At 40.6% G+C, this 17307-nt stretch overlaps 1 protein-coding gene across 2 annotated transcripts; it reads left to right on the forward strand.

Moving 5' to 3' along the window:
• Positions 1–6121: 6121 nt before the first annotated feature.
• Positions 6122–16586, forward strand: LOC121727238 (2-oxoisovalerate dehydrogenase subunit beta, mitochondrial). Of its 2 annotated transcripts, XM_042114958.1 has the most exons (9): positions 6122–6396; positions 6488–6640; positions 7234–7370; positions 8375–8518; positions 11773–11925; positions 13108–13279; positions 14101–14246; positions 14368–14454; positions 15517–16586. In XM_042114958.1, the coding sequence occupies exons 2-9, from the start codon at positions 6520–6522 to the stop codon at positions 15655–15657; spliced, it is 1101 nt and encodes a 366-aa protein (XP_041970892.1). In that variant the 5' UTR covers positions 6122–6396; positions 6488–6519; the 3' UTR covers positions 15658–16586. The 2 variants fall into 2 exon arrangements, with proteins under 2 accessions (XP_041970892.1, XP_041970891.1); XM_042114957.1 differs by having other exon boundaries at positions 6122–6640.
• The last annotated feature ends 721 nt before the right edge of the window (positions 16587–17307 follow it).

Here is a 17307-nt window from a genome sequence, read left to right on the forward strand (position 1 = left end):
GTTCCCTCGATTACTTATGGATCCTTCATCAGATCACCACTTTTCTGAATATAATACCAAATTGGGATGATAGCCTATATACCAAAAGAAAAATTTTGAAAATCGGTTAACAAACGGCGGAGTAATCGTTGAATATAAGAAAACGAACATAACACCTCCCCTATTTTGAAAGTCGGTTAAAATTGTAGCCTATGTGTTATTTATTTAATATTTTAATCAGCACATGAATTGAATAACAATTTTTTTTTCAAATTAATCGTAGCACCATCTGTCAGGACAAACTAAAATTGAAATAGAATAATATTGAATGCGATGATAGCGCCGTCCGCCGGATCTAATGTAAAACATTCCAAAATCAACAACTCCTTATAAATAAGAAATTAATTGAAAAAACATTTTCCAGTAGACCAAACTGTAAATCTAAACCATTCTCGAATCTCCACGAACACACACAAAAAATTTCATCAAAATTGGTCCAGTCGTTTAGGAGGAGTTCAGTCACATACACACGCACACAAGAAATATATATATTAAGATAAAAAGATTTTGCTATTCGTACCAATAGTAATTAAAAAAATATATTTTGTTTTCTAAAAGGCGAAAACCTTGCTTTCGTCAGAAAAGGTACGAATTATGCGATAGAAAGAGAGAGGACATGTAGGTGAATATAATTGAAGACACCTTGTGCGCGGTCGCAATTTAAACTTTATAGTATCGCAGCATGAGTCGTTATGTCTTTAAACGGGTGTCGCGAGTGAGAATTCTGTTGGTACTACTAATATCATTCTGTGCTAATAGTTACAAAATGTCAGTTATCCACTTGATCCGCTCACGTCTTCGATTAATCCGTTGACTTCCTGAACAAATTATCACACATTATGAGAATGTCTAACTCTGCAGTGATTACCGCTTAATGAGCTATACAAACATGTCGTCCAATTTGGGCCGAGTCGGCGCCAGTATGAATATTCAGCTATAATTAAAAGTCGTCCCATATTTCAGATGTCGGGACGAATGGCCTTGTCAACCACCCCTACATCGATTCCTTTGTCTAAAATCATCATTATTGACGTCAGTAGGTACGAGCGTCCAAGCCAAGACCTATCCTCGTTTGAAAAAAGAAAGACATCGTGAAAAAATAACTAGCTATTTACATCGTTTCAATCATAAACCTATAAGACGTATATACTAAGTCTATGGTTTCAATTTAATCGATGTGTTAAATGATCCTTAAGTGATAAGTGCTAATATTATAAATGCGAAAGTGTGTCTGTCGGTCTGTCTGTTACCTCTTCTATTCACTGAACCGATTTTGCTGGGTATGGAGATACTTTGAATCCCGGAGTGGACATAGGGCACTTATTATCCCGGAAAAATATACGGTTCCCACGCGATAATCGAGCGGAGTTGCGGGCCTCATCTTGCAATAAGTGTGTAGGTAAGTTAATATGGTGTGGACTATAGAGTAAAGACACAATTCTGTCTACTCTGGCATAGACGTCTGCGTTAGCAACAGGCATTGATATCTTTCTTTTTCGGCGTCAATATGCTATCTACTCAAAACTTACTTAGCAATAAAGCAGTTGACACACTGAATGCGGTTATATAAATCCGTTCTGTCGGTTTTAGGGAACTGTCAGACAGTTTTTTTAATAAGTGGTATTAGAATAATGTACGTATCTAATATTTTATGACTTTTTGCATTGGATCATTTATAGGGGATTTCAAATGTAAGATTAACATAGTGTGACCTGTTATGGGCCTGGAGATACAGACACAAAATTCTTGGTCATTTGTACCAGTATGGCGGTTTTACAGGGGTATAATTACATAAAGGCAAAAAGGAAAATGATTGTCATAGCGCTCGCACTGGCAGCCCAAACGCATGGGCGTTAATCGAACGTGTCGGATAAATAACGAGTGTCGAACGATTTGTTCCACAAAAATGTGTGGCGGTACCCACAATTCGCCTAACTTTCCTGCATCGCGCTATCGAAGTTTTCTGAGCGCGTCGATATATATACGACAGCTGAAATGTATCACGTGGGCTCCGGCCTGACCGAGCATAACACCTCGCTCGGTCGGAAGATCTTCCTTTGTGGCGGCCACGCTTATCCCACATTGGTGACCCTCGACAGAACACGCCTCCTTAGGCATCATCATCACTCCCCGCCCCTCCGCACCGCGCCAGCCAGCATCGCCTCATCGGGTACCTCGTCCACTAGCCGCAATGTACCGCGGCCTGGGCGGACTCCGCATCGGCATCATCGGGCTTTCTCACTACACCGACCGGTCAGCAACCAGAGCACATCTCTCCTGGTCAGCACGTAGCAGCGGCCCCGCATGGCAGCTTATCCGACTCACTGGATCCCGTGCAGCAGCTTACAGTTCCGACTCACTGGGACTCACTGCAACAGTTCCGACTCACTGGAACTCACTGGCATTGGCGACTCAAGCGACAAGACTTCAAGATTCGACCTCCGGTCTTCGGGGGGGAGTGATGTGGCGGTACCCACAATTCGCCTAACTTTCCTGCATCGCGCTATCGAAGTTTTCTGAGCGCGTCGATATATATACGACAGCTGAAATGTATCACGTGGGCTCCGGCCTGACCGAGCATAACACCTCGCTCGGTCGGAAGATCTTCCTTTGTGGCGGCCACGCATATCCCACAAATGCTTGTATTTTCAGATAGTCGAAAAAAAATAAGTAGGCGAAAGCGTAATGCCATACTTGTCGGGTGCGGCTTACAGCCCGCCATACCGACGCGAATACGTTAATTTTAATAAAAATTACCAAGAATTTTGTGTCAGTATCTCCAGGCCTATTAGCCACTTTCCTATAATATTGTAATTCCTCCGCTCGACTATACGAATTTCTCTCGATGTCAAAATCTTAAAGAAGACAATATAGTTATTTTTGAATGGTCATAATCTATCATTAACCGTAGTTGTAAATGTGGTTGTAAAGTAGGTGGTGAAAATTCATATTTCCTCACACACAACACGACAGATATTACAATCCGAAATTTCAATGACGTCGTAGCTATTGAAGATAAAACGTACCATTACGTTTTCGCTTCCCAAGATTATTATCGCTTGCACTGGGTCACTTGCCTCTGCCCACCCGCGCCTTCGGCTATTTGCATAAAACATTGTTGCCACCGTGACATGGATTTTCCATAAACACTACGATATTCGACACTTAACACCATACTGATAGAGCAATTACACTGTCACAACATTCACAGCGACCCGAAGTACCTACTTAATAAATAATATAGTTTCATTAACAGCAACACTGTTTTTTTTGCAACCCCCTTTAAAAAACTCAAAAAAATGATAAGCAGATTTAAATACAGGCAACGCAACTGCAACTCTTCTAATGTTGCGAGTGTTCATAGGCTAGAGATGTTCCATCGGGTGACTCATTAATTTTTCATTAATTTTATATGTTAATTTTATATTAAAAAATTTACATTGCATTACTAATTTTATATTTAATAAATCCGGCCAAGTGCGTGTCGGGCCACGCGCAATATAGGGTTCCGTAGTACCGCTAGTTTTTGAAATTTTTTGTATGGTCAATGAATGAAGATGAAAATTTATACGTGGGAGAGCCATGCTTCGGCACGAATGGGCCGGCTCGACTAGAGAAATACCACGTTCTCACAGAAAACCGGCTTGAAACAGCGCTTGCGCTGTGTTTCGCCGAGTGAGTGAGTTTACCGGAGGTCCAATCCCCTACCCTATTCCCTTCTCTTCCCTTCCCTACCTTCCCCTATTCCCTTCCCTTCCCTACCCTCCCCTATTACCCTATTCTCTCTTAAAAGGCCGGCAACGCACTTGCAGCTCTTCTAATGCTGCGAGTGTCCATGGGCGACGGATGTTGCTTTCCATCAGGTGACCCGTTTGCTCGTTTGCCCCCTAATTTAATAAAAAAAAAAAAAAAATTACTTACTATCAGAGAAGTTGATTCCTATGCAAATCGGGGACCTAAGTAGTTTGGTTGCGTTACGTCAAACCCAGCTGACAGATAACAGTTAACATTGAATTGACATATTCGACCAAATAACGTTGGTCTGTCAATTGCATAGGGATCAACTTCCTCGATGGTACATTTATAACGTGTTTTACACTACTAACAACATCATCTCAGTTACTTTCAAAGGAATTTGAACGAACATTTCCTTTGTACTTCGCCGAATACATTTTTTAGTAATTGATCGACTATTACTCAATAACTTGTGAAGTCTTCTTAGCGGTGATAGTTTTTCTTTTAAATTCAGCATACCACTCCCGTGAATTTTTTCACATTTCCAGAAACAACCGTTAAGCTGGTAGAAGGGGGAGACACTGGACTCTAACGATTTTTCCACTTTAAAACTTAATATATTTCACAAATGGATCCCTAAATCAGAAAATGATCTATGAATACCCATAATATTTTTAAAAAACCTATCAAACGTCACCCTACACGATGGGGTGGGCGCGAAAAAAGAAACATCCCCGCTTGATGTATACCTAGCCCGCTCTGGGAGGTAACATAAAAAATATTTTTTAAAGATTTTTTGTACCACGAGCTTCTGCCCGCGGCTTCGCTCGCGTTAAGTAGTATTATTATATTATACAATCTTTCATCCCCTATTTTAACCCCTTGGAGGTAGAATTGATCAAAATCCTTTCTTAGCGGATACCTACGTCATATCATTTTTATTCCTTCATGCCAAACAGCCCGATCTGGCCAGTGGTTTGGGCTGTGCGTTGATAGATCACCATGTCAGTTGTCGGTCGTGGCGAGCCGCGGCAAAGATCGGAACGCTACCTTTAGATAACATACGGAGTTATATCACGGAAAAACAAAAAAAATGCTCAATTTTGATACTTTACGCTCTTACTCTGGGCCGTTTTTAACCCCCGACAAAAAAGAGGGGTGTTATAAGTTTGACGTGTCTGTCTGTCTGTCTGTCTGTCTGTCTGTCTGTCTGTGGCATCCAAACGGGTGGACCGATTTCGATCTAGTTTTTTTTGTTTGAAAGCTGACTTCATTGAGAGTGTTTTTAGCTATAGTTCATCATCATCAGCCTGCTCCGTGCTGAAAAATCGCGGTTCATCTGGTTCGTGAAGGGCCGATTAGCAACTTGCAGTCGTTCGGTGGGCTTTATTGCATTCTAGTTCGTGACATTTATGAATATTTACACATTAATGGAAAGTTGACCTGGTGCTGCAGCATCACCTGGTAATCAATAGGATACCCAACTCCTCACCAACTAAGAGCAACGGTTTCGTGTTTGGACTCATTTGAATTGCGACAACTAGTAAGACGTAGATAACCAATAAATTTTTGCATGCTGCTGCTGCAGCATCACCTGGATTCTATAGGAGCCGAGCTCCATATGAACCCAAAGAGGAGGTTTCATCAATGTTTGGACTCATATTGATGGCCTCATCCAAAAGGACATTCGTAGATGGTATTCATTGGGATATAATATGATCCTGTTGATAGGAATTATTCTGCACTATAACCAACACAAGTTTAAAAAGCATGAAATAAAATTAAATTAAGAAATTTAAAAAAACCCCCGCCAAACAACTTTAAAAAGTAATGAAATAATATATTTTACTGACTTTAAGTTTAAATAATTCCTAAGTGTAAAGTGACATTTTAGTCCATAATTGTTGTCAAGGTGTGTCGGGGGACCGCTAATGTAGATGTTTGATTTCACATAACATTATAGTTTAAGGGTCAGTTCACAGCGAACCGAATCGAGACAATCAGTTACATGGCCATACAAAATGCAAAATAATGAAAATGCAAAACTGTTGGCGGTCCCCCGACATACCGTGACAACAATTATGGACTAAAATATCACTTTACACTTAGGAATTATTTAAACTTAAAGTCAGTAAAATATATTATTTCATTACTTTTTAAAGTTGTTTGGCGGGGTTTTTTTTAAATTTCTTAATTTTATTTTATTATTTAAAAAAAAGTTTCGTCTCTTGACACTGACAAATGACAGCCGACAGATTGTGTTGTGGCTGTCAAACAAATTGTTTTACATCATGTTTTCCTTCCATTTATGTATTTCAAGATTTTAAATATTTAATACATGCAAAAGAATATATTATTATGATGACGCTTGTTAAATAATATGTTACGTTATTACACCAAGAAAAGTGCATAGGTGGTCATCACTCATCAGCGTAGAAAAAAAATCATAACCCGTTCGTAACCTGCGGCCTCGTCGTGATAAGATTTTTATTATTGTCTTGTAATTTCTATAAAAATCTATAACATACTAATAGTTATATTAAACTGTTTTTCTTACAGCTATCATCGTTGTAGTTAATATGATATAATCATTTATCAGTTAAACAACAAAAACTGTTGAACGTAAGACTTTCGTCATTCTTCAACGTTATCAGCTAATTAAAATTTTAGATAAGATGTTTTATTTATTCTATTATTGTGTGTGACGGCGCAGTTACTGGCTACGTACGGTCGTGAAGTAGCATCATGGCTACGCTCATAAAGAAAAAAGTAATATTCTCGCATATTGTAAAATATGTAAACAGAAGTACAAAACGTTTGTCATCCCATTTCACATATTTTCCAGACAATGAGGCGCCGGTACAAGGTATGTTTATAATTCCTATTTGGTACCATTTTGGAACTTTAAAACTTATGCAAAACAACACAACCTTCAGTTTATTCTACAGTTACGTATAAGTATGGAAATTTTGTTGTAGTTCATGCAACAATTACAATTTTTGTTACAATTTTAAGAACCTAACTTTGTCTAACTTTGTTTTCTGTACTGTTTCTTTTTAAATTTAAATGTAGCCTTAAAAAATCCATGATTATGTGCAATGACTTTAAAAGGGAGTTCGCCTTTATTTCTACTTTTAGCATGGGAAAACTGTTGTTTGTTTCTTGAATGGTATCTTTGATAAGAAAATGAACCTTATCATATCAATGAACATCAGCTATGTTGACCTCTTAAATGATTTTGTGAACCTTATAGGTTAACAAAATCATTTAAGCGGTCTGAGATGTGTATGTAAAACTTAATCCCAGAAATTTTGGTTGAAAATATTAATGAATAATGATGTCCCCTTTTTAACACGCTTTTATAAGCTTGGGCTGCATGGGGGCAGCAAGGTACGGGCAGGGGGGGCAGCATTCTAATAAAAGATGAAAATAAAAACTATTATTATTTATATTTTCCAGGGGAAACCACCCAGATGAACATGATGCAGGCCATCAACAATGCCATGGACATCACCCTGAGGGAAGACCCCAGTGCAGTGCTGTTCGGGGAGGATGTTGGCTTCGGCGGAGTCTTTAGATGTGCTCTGGGACTACAGGTAATACCAAAAAAACGTTATTATGTTGTGTATGGACTATGGTTAGGGTCACTTGAAGTTATAATGTATTATACTTTCAAGTAACTCTAACTTTCATAAAGGCTGTCACAGACAGAGCAGGTAATGTAAAGATGTATATTATAGCATGATACATCTTGATACATCTCTATACATCTTTCTATAGAAATCGTCAGGAGACCACACACAACAGCTATAATTTATATTTTTTCATCTTCGTATCTTAAGATACAGAGCTATATGAAAATATACATTTACATTTTGATACATCTAAATACATCTCAATACATTTCCGTGTAAAATATACATCTTTTCTCTTCATAGGATGTTCAAAAATTTCTGTGATTATATTATTATGTACTATAATAGCGACCCGCCCCGGCGTCGCAAGGTTATAAAATATATATAGCCACTGAAAAAATGATAAAAATTGATAGCCTACGATCCTTCACGTGGTCTACTTCTTATCTGTGTCAAATAACATAAAAATTGCTCCAGTGCACAATTATTGTCGGGCTAAAAAGTATTTATAAATAGTTTTACTTTTAATAATAGTGGTAATAGATCATGAACACTTTTGATTCAAATGTATGCAGAGTTTGTTATCTTTAATTGTGCATTCCATAAAAGGAAAAACAATCATCACAACATAAACCTAATAGCGAGTAACTTGAAGGGTCCATAGTATTACGATTTACGACATTAAAAATTAAAAATAAGAACAACCTGTATAACACCTCAGCAGCTAAAATGTGCGTCTAGCGGGGCTACCATTGAAATGTAGGGAAAGATTTATTACATTACCTGCTCTGTCTGTGACACTCAAGGGTTGCATTGTCTACAAACTTTTTTAAATAACAAATTGCACTGCAAGAATTATGTTATTCATAAGAACAACAAGGATAGAGCGAAGCAGTAGCATTTCTGCTTTATTAATCAATTATAATAATCTTGTCCTATAACCATGATGTATAATATAATTTCAGGAGAAATATGGGAAGGATCGAGTATTCAACACACCACTGTGCGAGCAGGGCATTGCTGGGTTTGGCATCGGCATGGCAACAACTGGGGCCAATGTCATTGCTGAAATACAGTTTGCTGATTACATATTCCCTGCATTTGATCAGGTTTGTTCCAATGTAGTTAGGTAGATCTTTAATTGCATGCTTTACTTTAACACGGTACCCAATGTACTTACAACAGAAGGGTGCAAAAGCAGCTTTTGACTAGCCAAGGGCGTCGCCAGGGGGGGGCAGGGAGGGGCAGCTGCCCTCCCCCCCCTAGAAACTCTAAAAAAGTTGCCAAATATAATGCAAACAACGTCCACTATAGTATTAAAATCTGGTAATAGATGTAAGGCTCGTAGTACAAGTGAAAAGCTTCATGTGCTGGCGACTTTACCCACAATTCATACCTACTTTTCTCATTTATAGAGAGTGAGTAAAGTATAAATAATTGTAGACTGTAGTAGGTAAAGTCAACTTGCCCCCCCCCCCCCTGCGCCATCGGCTGGCGACGCCTTGTGACTAGCCAACCTAGTTGTGGTACCAATAACTAAAAGAACCTTGATATTAAAAATTTAAATAAGATATGATGTACTTACTACGATGGCTCAGCGACCCAAAGTGGATCTTGGCCTCCGACACGAGTTTGCGCCACTTGTCGCGGTCTTGTGCAGTTTCTTGCCACTCTGTGACTTGAAGATCACGCAGGTCCGACTTCACGACATCTAGCCACCGGTACCGTGGACGGCCGACAGGTCGTCGCCCGATCGGACGCCCAAGAAACGCCATTTTAGTGACACGATCCTCCCCCATTCTTGCAACGTGACCGAGCCATCGGAGTCGTTGGGCTTTTGTTACGCCAATAATATTGGGCTCGGCCATGAGGTCTTCAACTTCGGCGTTGGTTCGGATTCTAGTTCCTCCGTCTTCTGTCTTCACCGGGCCCAAGATCTTGCGGAGGATTTTTCTTTCGGCTGCCAGTAATTTATTCTCTTCATCGAGTGTAAGCGTCCAGGTCTCGCATCCGTACATAAGTATTGGCCTTATCACAGACTTGTACATGGCGATCTTACTTTTTCTACTTAGGAGATTGGACACTAACACTCCATGAAGTGCCGCGCTGCATCGTAAGGTGTTTTGGATGCGGGTGTTTATTTCCTCCTGTCTCGTGTTGGTGTCGGTAATGGTGCAGCCTAAGTATTTAAATTTGTCCGTCCCTTTGTAAGAAATCCCTCTCACATTCAGGTCTTCTCGTTTTGTGCGCGTGTTTTTATAGCGTTTAATGTGGAGGTATTCTGTTTTCTCGCGGTTTATACTTAGGCCTACCTTAAGGGCTTCGTTTTCTAAGACTTCGGCCGCGCTGGCCACTTCCTCTGGAGTTTCACCCAGTAATGCCAGGTCGTCGGCATACCCTATCAACCTATGTTTCCCATTCAGTTGTAGCCCTACATCTAGTGCAATCACTTCTTTGAGGACATATTCCAGAACTAAATTGAAAAGCGCAGATGACAGCGCATCTCCTTGTTTAAGTCCTGTGACCACTGCGAACTCGTCCGTAAGCTCTTTAGCAACCCTCACTCTCATTTTGCTTTCCTTAGTGGCGACCATTATCATGTCAACTAGTTTTTTAGGGATGTTGAAGTTCCTTAAGATCGTGTATAACGAATTACGGTCGATGCTGTCATAGGCTTTTTTAAAATCGACAAATAACGCGTGTATGCGTTGGGCGTATTCCCAACGTTTTTCCATAAGTTGTTTCAGAAGAAGGTCTGATCGATTGTGCTGCGGTTTTGCCGAAATCCACACTGATAATCGCTGATGATTCGTTCCGCATGAGGTTCTAGCCTTTTAAGCAACACATATGATAAAACCTCGTACGCAGTTGGCAAAAGAGCTATTCCGCGATAATTTGTGCACCTCTTCTTACATCCCTTTTTATGAATCGGACAAATAACGCCTGTGTTCCACTCTTCTGGTTGTTTTTCATCTTAGTTGTATGGTCTCTACTTCCATATTTCAGATGGTATGCCGTCTATCCCGGGAGCCTTGTTATTTTTGAGCTTCATAAATTGCTTGTCGGACTTCCCTAAAAGATAGAGGTTCCAATTCGGCGTGGTTATCACTGGTTGTACGTGGTAATACAATACGAGGTGAAGGACAATTCAGCAGATGTTTAAAGTAATCACTCCAAGCATTTTTTATGTCCGTATTATCTGTTATAAGATTGCCACTATCATCTAAGAGCATTTGAGAGCAAGGTTGGTAGCCCCTCCTAAAAGATCTCAGCTCCTGGTAGAATTTCCGTGATTCGTTTGCTCGACAAAGGGTATTTATATTTCAAACTTTACTATCTAGGTGATTCCTTTTTGCTCTTCTTATTATTCTTCTCGGTTCTGATTTTAATACTTTAAAATTGACAAATAATTTGCTATTCTGTTCTGACAAAATTTTATATTTCCTTTTTTCTTCAATGATTCTTTCGCAATCATCGTTCCACCAAGCTTTCCTTTTTTTCCTGGTCTTGCGTCCAAGTGTTTTTAGTGCAACTTCTTTGATGGTGTCTCTTGTTGTCCAAATATTATCTATATTTGTGTCCTCTACAGCTAAATAGTTAAATGTATGTTTTAATTCAATTTGAAATGTTTTCCTTGTTGCATCATTCTTAAGATTTTCTATATTTATTCCTAAGTTGTTGTGCGATTTTTTATTTTTATATGTCGTAATTTTAGCTTTTATTTTAATACCCAACATGTAGTGGTCGCTATCACAGTCGGCGCCACGGTAGGATCTTACATCTTGGATCGTATTTTTGCGTCTTCCTTCTATAAGAACGTGATCGATTTGGTTGACAGTTTTTCCATCCGGTGATTTCCAAGTGCCCTTATCTTTATGTGGAAACATAGTGCTCTTTATAACAATATTTTTGGATGTTGCAAAACTTATAAGTCGTAGGCCATTGTCGTTAAATTGTTCGTGTTTGCTATGCATCCCAATGGTTGGTGCAAAAATAACCTCACGTCCAATCTTAGGGTTAAAATCGCCCAACATAATTTGCTGGAGGACCGCATCCTACGTCGGTCGGCGAGTCAATATGACTTAGCCGGGTAGCTAGCTAGGCTGTGCTACCGACCTCCCCCCATCCGCCCCCCTACGCTGTGTAGGCGCAGCGCGGAGCCTACACAGCGTATGTTGTAAAGTCCGTATTTCTTCGCCAAGGGTCATCGGTATTTGGATCAGATCGTTTATTTCTCTTAGTCGGTTTCTGAACGTGTGATTTTTCCGTGGACGGGGTGTTAACCCGCCGCGCAACCCCCAAAATGCTGGAGGACCGCATCCTAAAGTTATTGATGTTATATGATTCTTATATTATGTTTCAGCTGGTAAACGAGGCAGCTAAAGCCCGGTACCGGTCTGGCGGTCAGTGGGGCTGCGGGCTGACGGTCCGCGCGCCCGCAGCTGCGGTCGGCCACGGGGGGCTATACCACTCGCAGAGCCCAGAGGCGTTCTTCGCTCATGCTCCCGGGTTAAAAGTTAGTAGTACTATACTACATACTATAATAAGACATATTATACAATGTATCCCGACACCAGTGTCCAAGCCTTTAGTGTTACAATATGACATCGTCGTTGTAAAATGGCAGGCATTTAATTTTTTTTTTCCCGAGAATTTTATATCAATCTGAACTACTTTTCATGTAAATATCCTATGAACATTGAACATAAAATAAGTCTCATTTGATAGCAAACTTTTGGACTATGATTACACAGATATTATTTTTTAAATTTTGTGGATTAAAACCTACTTAAAACATAAAAACCAAAGTTTAAAGATTAAAGTATTTTTTGTGTATTATTTAATGTTTTTTTTTTTAATTTCTATGCATTTTTAGCCTACAGTGTCCCACTGCTGGGCAAAGGCCTCCCCTCTCTCTTTCCAAAGTTCACGATCCTGTGAAGTTGTTGGCCACTCTTTATCAAACGCATCTAGTTCGTCGCGCCACCTTTTCTTGGGTCGGCCAAGTAGGCTGATAATAATAATAATAATAATAATAATGCATTTTTACTACCAACCCTGTTTTTACCACTTTCTGATAAAGTGCCGAATAGCCTATTCACAACTTATTTGACAGAAGTGTGTGATTTTTTTTTTATGAAATAAGGGGGCAAACGAGCAAACGGGTCACCTGATGGAAAGCAACTTCCGACGCCCATGGACACTCGCAGCATCAGAAGAGCTGCAAGTGCGTTGCCGGCCTTTTAAGAGGGAATAGGGTAATAGGGGACGGTAGGGAAGGGAAGGGAAGGGAATAGTTGAGGGTAGGGGTTAGGGGATTGGGCCTCCGGTAAACTCACTCACTCGGCGAAACACAGCGCAAGCGTTGTTTCACGCCGGTTTTCTGTGAGAACGTGGTATTTATCCGGTCGAGCCGGCCCATTCGTGCCGAAGCATGGCTCTCCCACTTATTGATGAATAGCCTATTCGGCACTTATCAAGAAGTGGTGAAACAGGCCCTTAGGCTGCCTTTCCACCAGAGCTGAGCGGAGCTGTGATGCGAGGAATGTGTTTTTGAAAACCAATAGAATCGCTTCAATGACATGACTTTGCCATGAAATCGCTCAGCGCGGCGATGCTATTGGTTCTCAAGAACACATTACTCGCAACACAGCTCCGCTCAGCTCTGGTGGAAACGCAGCCTAATTCTCTAATCCAGGTGGTGATCCCCCGCGGCCCCATAACAGCCAAGGGTCTGCTGCTGGCCTGCACTCAGTCCCCAGACCCGTGCGTGTTCCTCGAGCCCAAGGTGCTGTACCGCGCCGCCGCCGAGCCCGTACCCACCGAGACGTACACCCTGCCCCTGGGTAAAGCCCAGGTGCTAAGGGAAGGTATGACAATAATAACTCCCAACCGGTTTCAGTGACGGTGGCCATTTTCATTGAAACCAGTTTAGTTACGCTGGAGTAATTTTATAGTGCCCGAGTGTGTGAGCAGTACACAAGAGCATTCTCCATTCCTTTACTCTCATAACCCAGTGGGACGGAAGACCGACACGACTGGCGAGAGATCAGGCGCAGGACCGACATTTTATATGCCCATCCGACGCATGGATCATCTTACTTGTCAGACAATCAGGTGATCAGCCTTATTATACCTTTGGAAATAACATGTTTCCAACGCAGGAATCGAACCCACGCTCTAAACCACTGGACCACATAAGTGTCTTAGGCCAGGGAAGGTACGATGTATTATTGATAATATCCGGCCCCATGGCATAGCTACCATAGGGTTTCTTTCCACGCAAGGATAGACAAAGTGATATACATATTTAAAAAAAAAACTGTCATTTTGTCCCTAAAATCTGCAACTTTTCTTTGATTATCGTTCCTTTTCGCGCTAACCGTAACGCCATAGCTGCGGCAAGTCTAGTGCTCGTACTCTGTCCTCCCTGCATGTTTCCCCTGCGTTGGGTATCAAAGCCAACTCAAATTTCTTATATGTATATCATGTAGTACTCTTCCGCTACGTGATTAGGAACAGAAAGGGGGAGCTTTTTTTATTATTATTAATTCCTTGTCCTCCTAACGCTGTTAGGGCTTGATGCTATCTTATTAATTTATTTTTGAGAGAGGGCCGGGCTCTCTAAACACGTTCCTTGAGGTCGAGGCGCTTCTTAAGTATTGACCAAGAATACGGGTGTTAATTTCAGGATCCTCAGCTACTCTGATCGGCTGGGGCACACAAGTCCACGTCCTGCTAGAGGTCGCGCAAACCGCCGAGCAGCAGCTTGGGGTTAAATGTGAGGTTATCGACCTCATGTCCATCCTGCCATGGGATCAGGAGACTGTGTTTAATGTGAGTCGGAAGATTATTTAATGTCACTAGATACGTGAAAAAACTAACGATCGCTAAAACATTTTTATTAATACCTATACCAAAATATAATAACTAATTATATTAGTCATTGTCATTTCAGTCGGTGCGCAAGACGGGTCGCTGCCTGGTGTCCCACGAGGCGCCGCTAACGTCTGGATTCGGTGCAGAAATTGCCGCCAGCGTACAGGTGGATTATAGCTTTTATCCCCTTTACTGATAAAGATAGTTCTAGCTTTGACCGCTCTTAAGGCTGCGTTTCCACCAGAGATGTGTTGCGAGTAATGTGGCATGGCAAGCTTACGTCAATGAGGCGATGAGAAAAGGAACTAACGCTGTTTTCATACAAAAACGTAATTTTGACAGTTCTCTTTAACCAGCAGCACCCATTGACATATTCATTTAAAGCCTTGGTGCACTATATATGTTTTAAATTATAATTTTCCATCTTTTAAGTAAAACATCTCTGGTGGAAACGCAGCCTAGGCGAGACACATTAAAGATTTTCCGATCTTTGACGCAGCTAGCTGCGACCGACCAAAAGTAAAAAAAAACACTTTATGACATAGATTATAGGTATCATTTTCTATTGACATTTGTGTGACCCATGCTGCGTAAAAGCTAGTGGCGTGCCGCGACCTACGAGTCGAGAGCCGCGCTCTGTATTACTAGACCACGGAGGCGTCGACGCGTCGACGACTCATTAGCCGCGTACTGACCGAGCGAAGCGAGCAGCCTCGCGAGGCAGTTGCTCGGTCGGTCAGGGCGTGCCTTGCCCGAGGGAAACGCATGCGTTGCCTCGCCCGAGCGTGCCGCGACCCGAGCCGAGCGTTGTCGATTTTTATCGATGCTCAAAGGGCCGCTTGCCGCGCTTACTAGACACATCCTGATCGACCGAGCAACTGCCTCGCGAGGCTGCTCGCTTGGTCAGTACGCGGCTATTGAAAGGGCATAACCCGACCAATTAGCAGCGGCTCGCCGCCTATAAATCGATTTCTTTGATTTATAGGCAGATGACAAGCTCGAAAGACAAGTAATCATGGATCAATGTGCGAATTTCTACTACTTACCTATGCAGCAGATAGTGCTCAATTTTATCACCCAATTATAGTTTCCTACATTTATACATTTTTTAGTAAAAATTTTGTCTGTTTCTTACGCCGGGCTAGTTCCCGAACCGGTGGTAGGTCATGGTCTCGATGTTCAGAAAAGATTTTGTAAAAAAATTACTCAAATGATTTGATTTGTCCAGGAGGAGTGTTTTTTGCACCTGGAGGCGCCGGTGTCGCGCGTGTGCGGGTGGGACGCGCCCTTCCCGCATGTCTTCGAGCCGCTCTACCTCCCCACTAAACACCGAGTGTACCACGAACTCACCAAGCTGCTGGAGTATTGATGATGATGAGCCGATAAAATACAACCAAAACACTCCCTACACGGTAATTCAGAATTACATGCATTTAAGTGACAGTATTAATTGTTGCATGGCATTGCCGATCGCGAAACGATCATGCGTGCATGTTCACATATTGCAGGACGATAAATTAAACAACTTTTGGATGTCATTCGCATCATTCACTACAATAAACGATCTGCCTGCATTACAGCACGTAACGCATGTAATGCTGAATTACCGTCTAAGGAGTGCTTTAGGTCAGCCATCGCCGCAATGGCGATTTGCAGTTTTCATACTAAATTCAGATCTTGAGCGGTCGGTACCAATGCAGTTCTGCTCTAGAGCAGTCGGTCCCGACTGTAACTTGCGGTCCTTCTATTGCCAGTCTAGAGTCAGTTCACATTGCAACGTGACGCGACGATAAGGGTCCATCCACATAATATTGCGTAAAAGCTTTAGGGGGAGGGTCATACCAAATGTGACAAGTTAATGGTATTCAAAATAGCGTGACATGGGGGTAAGGTTCGAAAACTCTGAATTTTATGTAACGTTATATTTGGATGGCCCTTAAGATGCAATGAATTTTTAAATGAGCATACACTAGAAGAAACTTTTTGAAAAAATTATATATCAGTCATGTAAAAGTTGCAACATAAAGAACTTACGCTAAGATAAAACATTATTTTTATGTAAGTATATTTTATAAAGTATGGTTCTATGTCCAGGAAAAAATAATTATATCCCTTACGTTGGGCAGGCAACCAATGTTTAACTCATAAAATATACTGTCATGTTAACAATCTCTACGGCATGCTCTACGGTAAAATTCTGAAAAATACACTGATGCACTTGTTTCGCAAAAAGTTGTAATTGTTATATTTCCTAATTATTATAAGAAAGTAAGTTAATACAATTATTATTGTACACTTTTGCCATAATATTATATCGTCTAGTTTTTAACAGCTAGGCACTTTTAAATATAACTTTGTTATTTGTAATCTCATTATGTTATTATTGCAACATGCATATTTGCATGTTGCTATTTGTAAGTTCAAAAAGTATATTAATAGTAATCAATTAATAGTTTATTCAAGTATACACCAAAGAATAATAATGTAGTGTAATGTGTATGTGTTCGTTCAGACTTCAGAGATTTATTCACTGTACAGTCTTTATGTAGTTGCACCACAAATACAAAGATTGTTAAAATTATAATATTACTCATGAATGGCGCAATAATAACTGCATTTTCTTTGCGTTTTCATTTTCTAGCTAGGAAACAAATATTATTTTAAGTGGAAAAAAAACTGGATCTGCAGATTATATGAATATTTATATACCTACTAGATGTCCCGCGCGGCTTCGCCCGCGTAAATTAGAAATTTTACAGAATCCGTAGGTACATTTTCCCATAAAAAATATTTCCCCCGTTTTTCCCACATTTTCCTGAGTTTCTTCTGTCGTATTAGTCTTAGAGTAATAATATAATATAACCTTCTCGATAAATGATGAGTCTTACTCGATAAATGATCTATCTAACACTGAGATAAGTTTTTAAATCGGACCTGTAGTTTCTGAGATTGACGCGTTCAAGCAAACATACTCTTCAGGTTTATAATATTAGGTAGATATAGATTTTTTTTAATTATC

This window comes from Aricia agestis, chromosome 5, assembly GCF_905147365.1.
Source record: "Aricia agestis chromosome 5, ilAriAges1.1, whole genome shotgun sequence".
NCBI classification, from domain to species: Eukaryota; Metazoa; Arthropoda; class Insecta; order Lepidoptera; family Lycaenidae; genus Aricia; species Aricia agestis.

Bases quoted from the DNA above. Each gene is read 5' to 3' on its own strand.
- LOC121727238 (XM_042114957.1), top strand. From the start codon at position 6,520: ATGGCTACGCTCATAAAGAAAAAAGTAATATTCTCGCATATTGTAAAA. The intron at 14,247-14,367 runs GTGAGTCGGAAG...TTGTCATTTCAG, and splicing joins ATCAGGAGACTGTGTTTAAT to TCGGTGCGCAAGACGGGTCG. The intron at 14,455-15,516 runs GTGGATTATAGC...TGATTTGTCCAG, and splicing joins AAATTGCCGCCAGCGTACAG to GAGGAGTGTTTTTTGCACCT.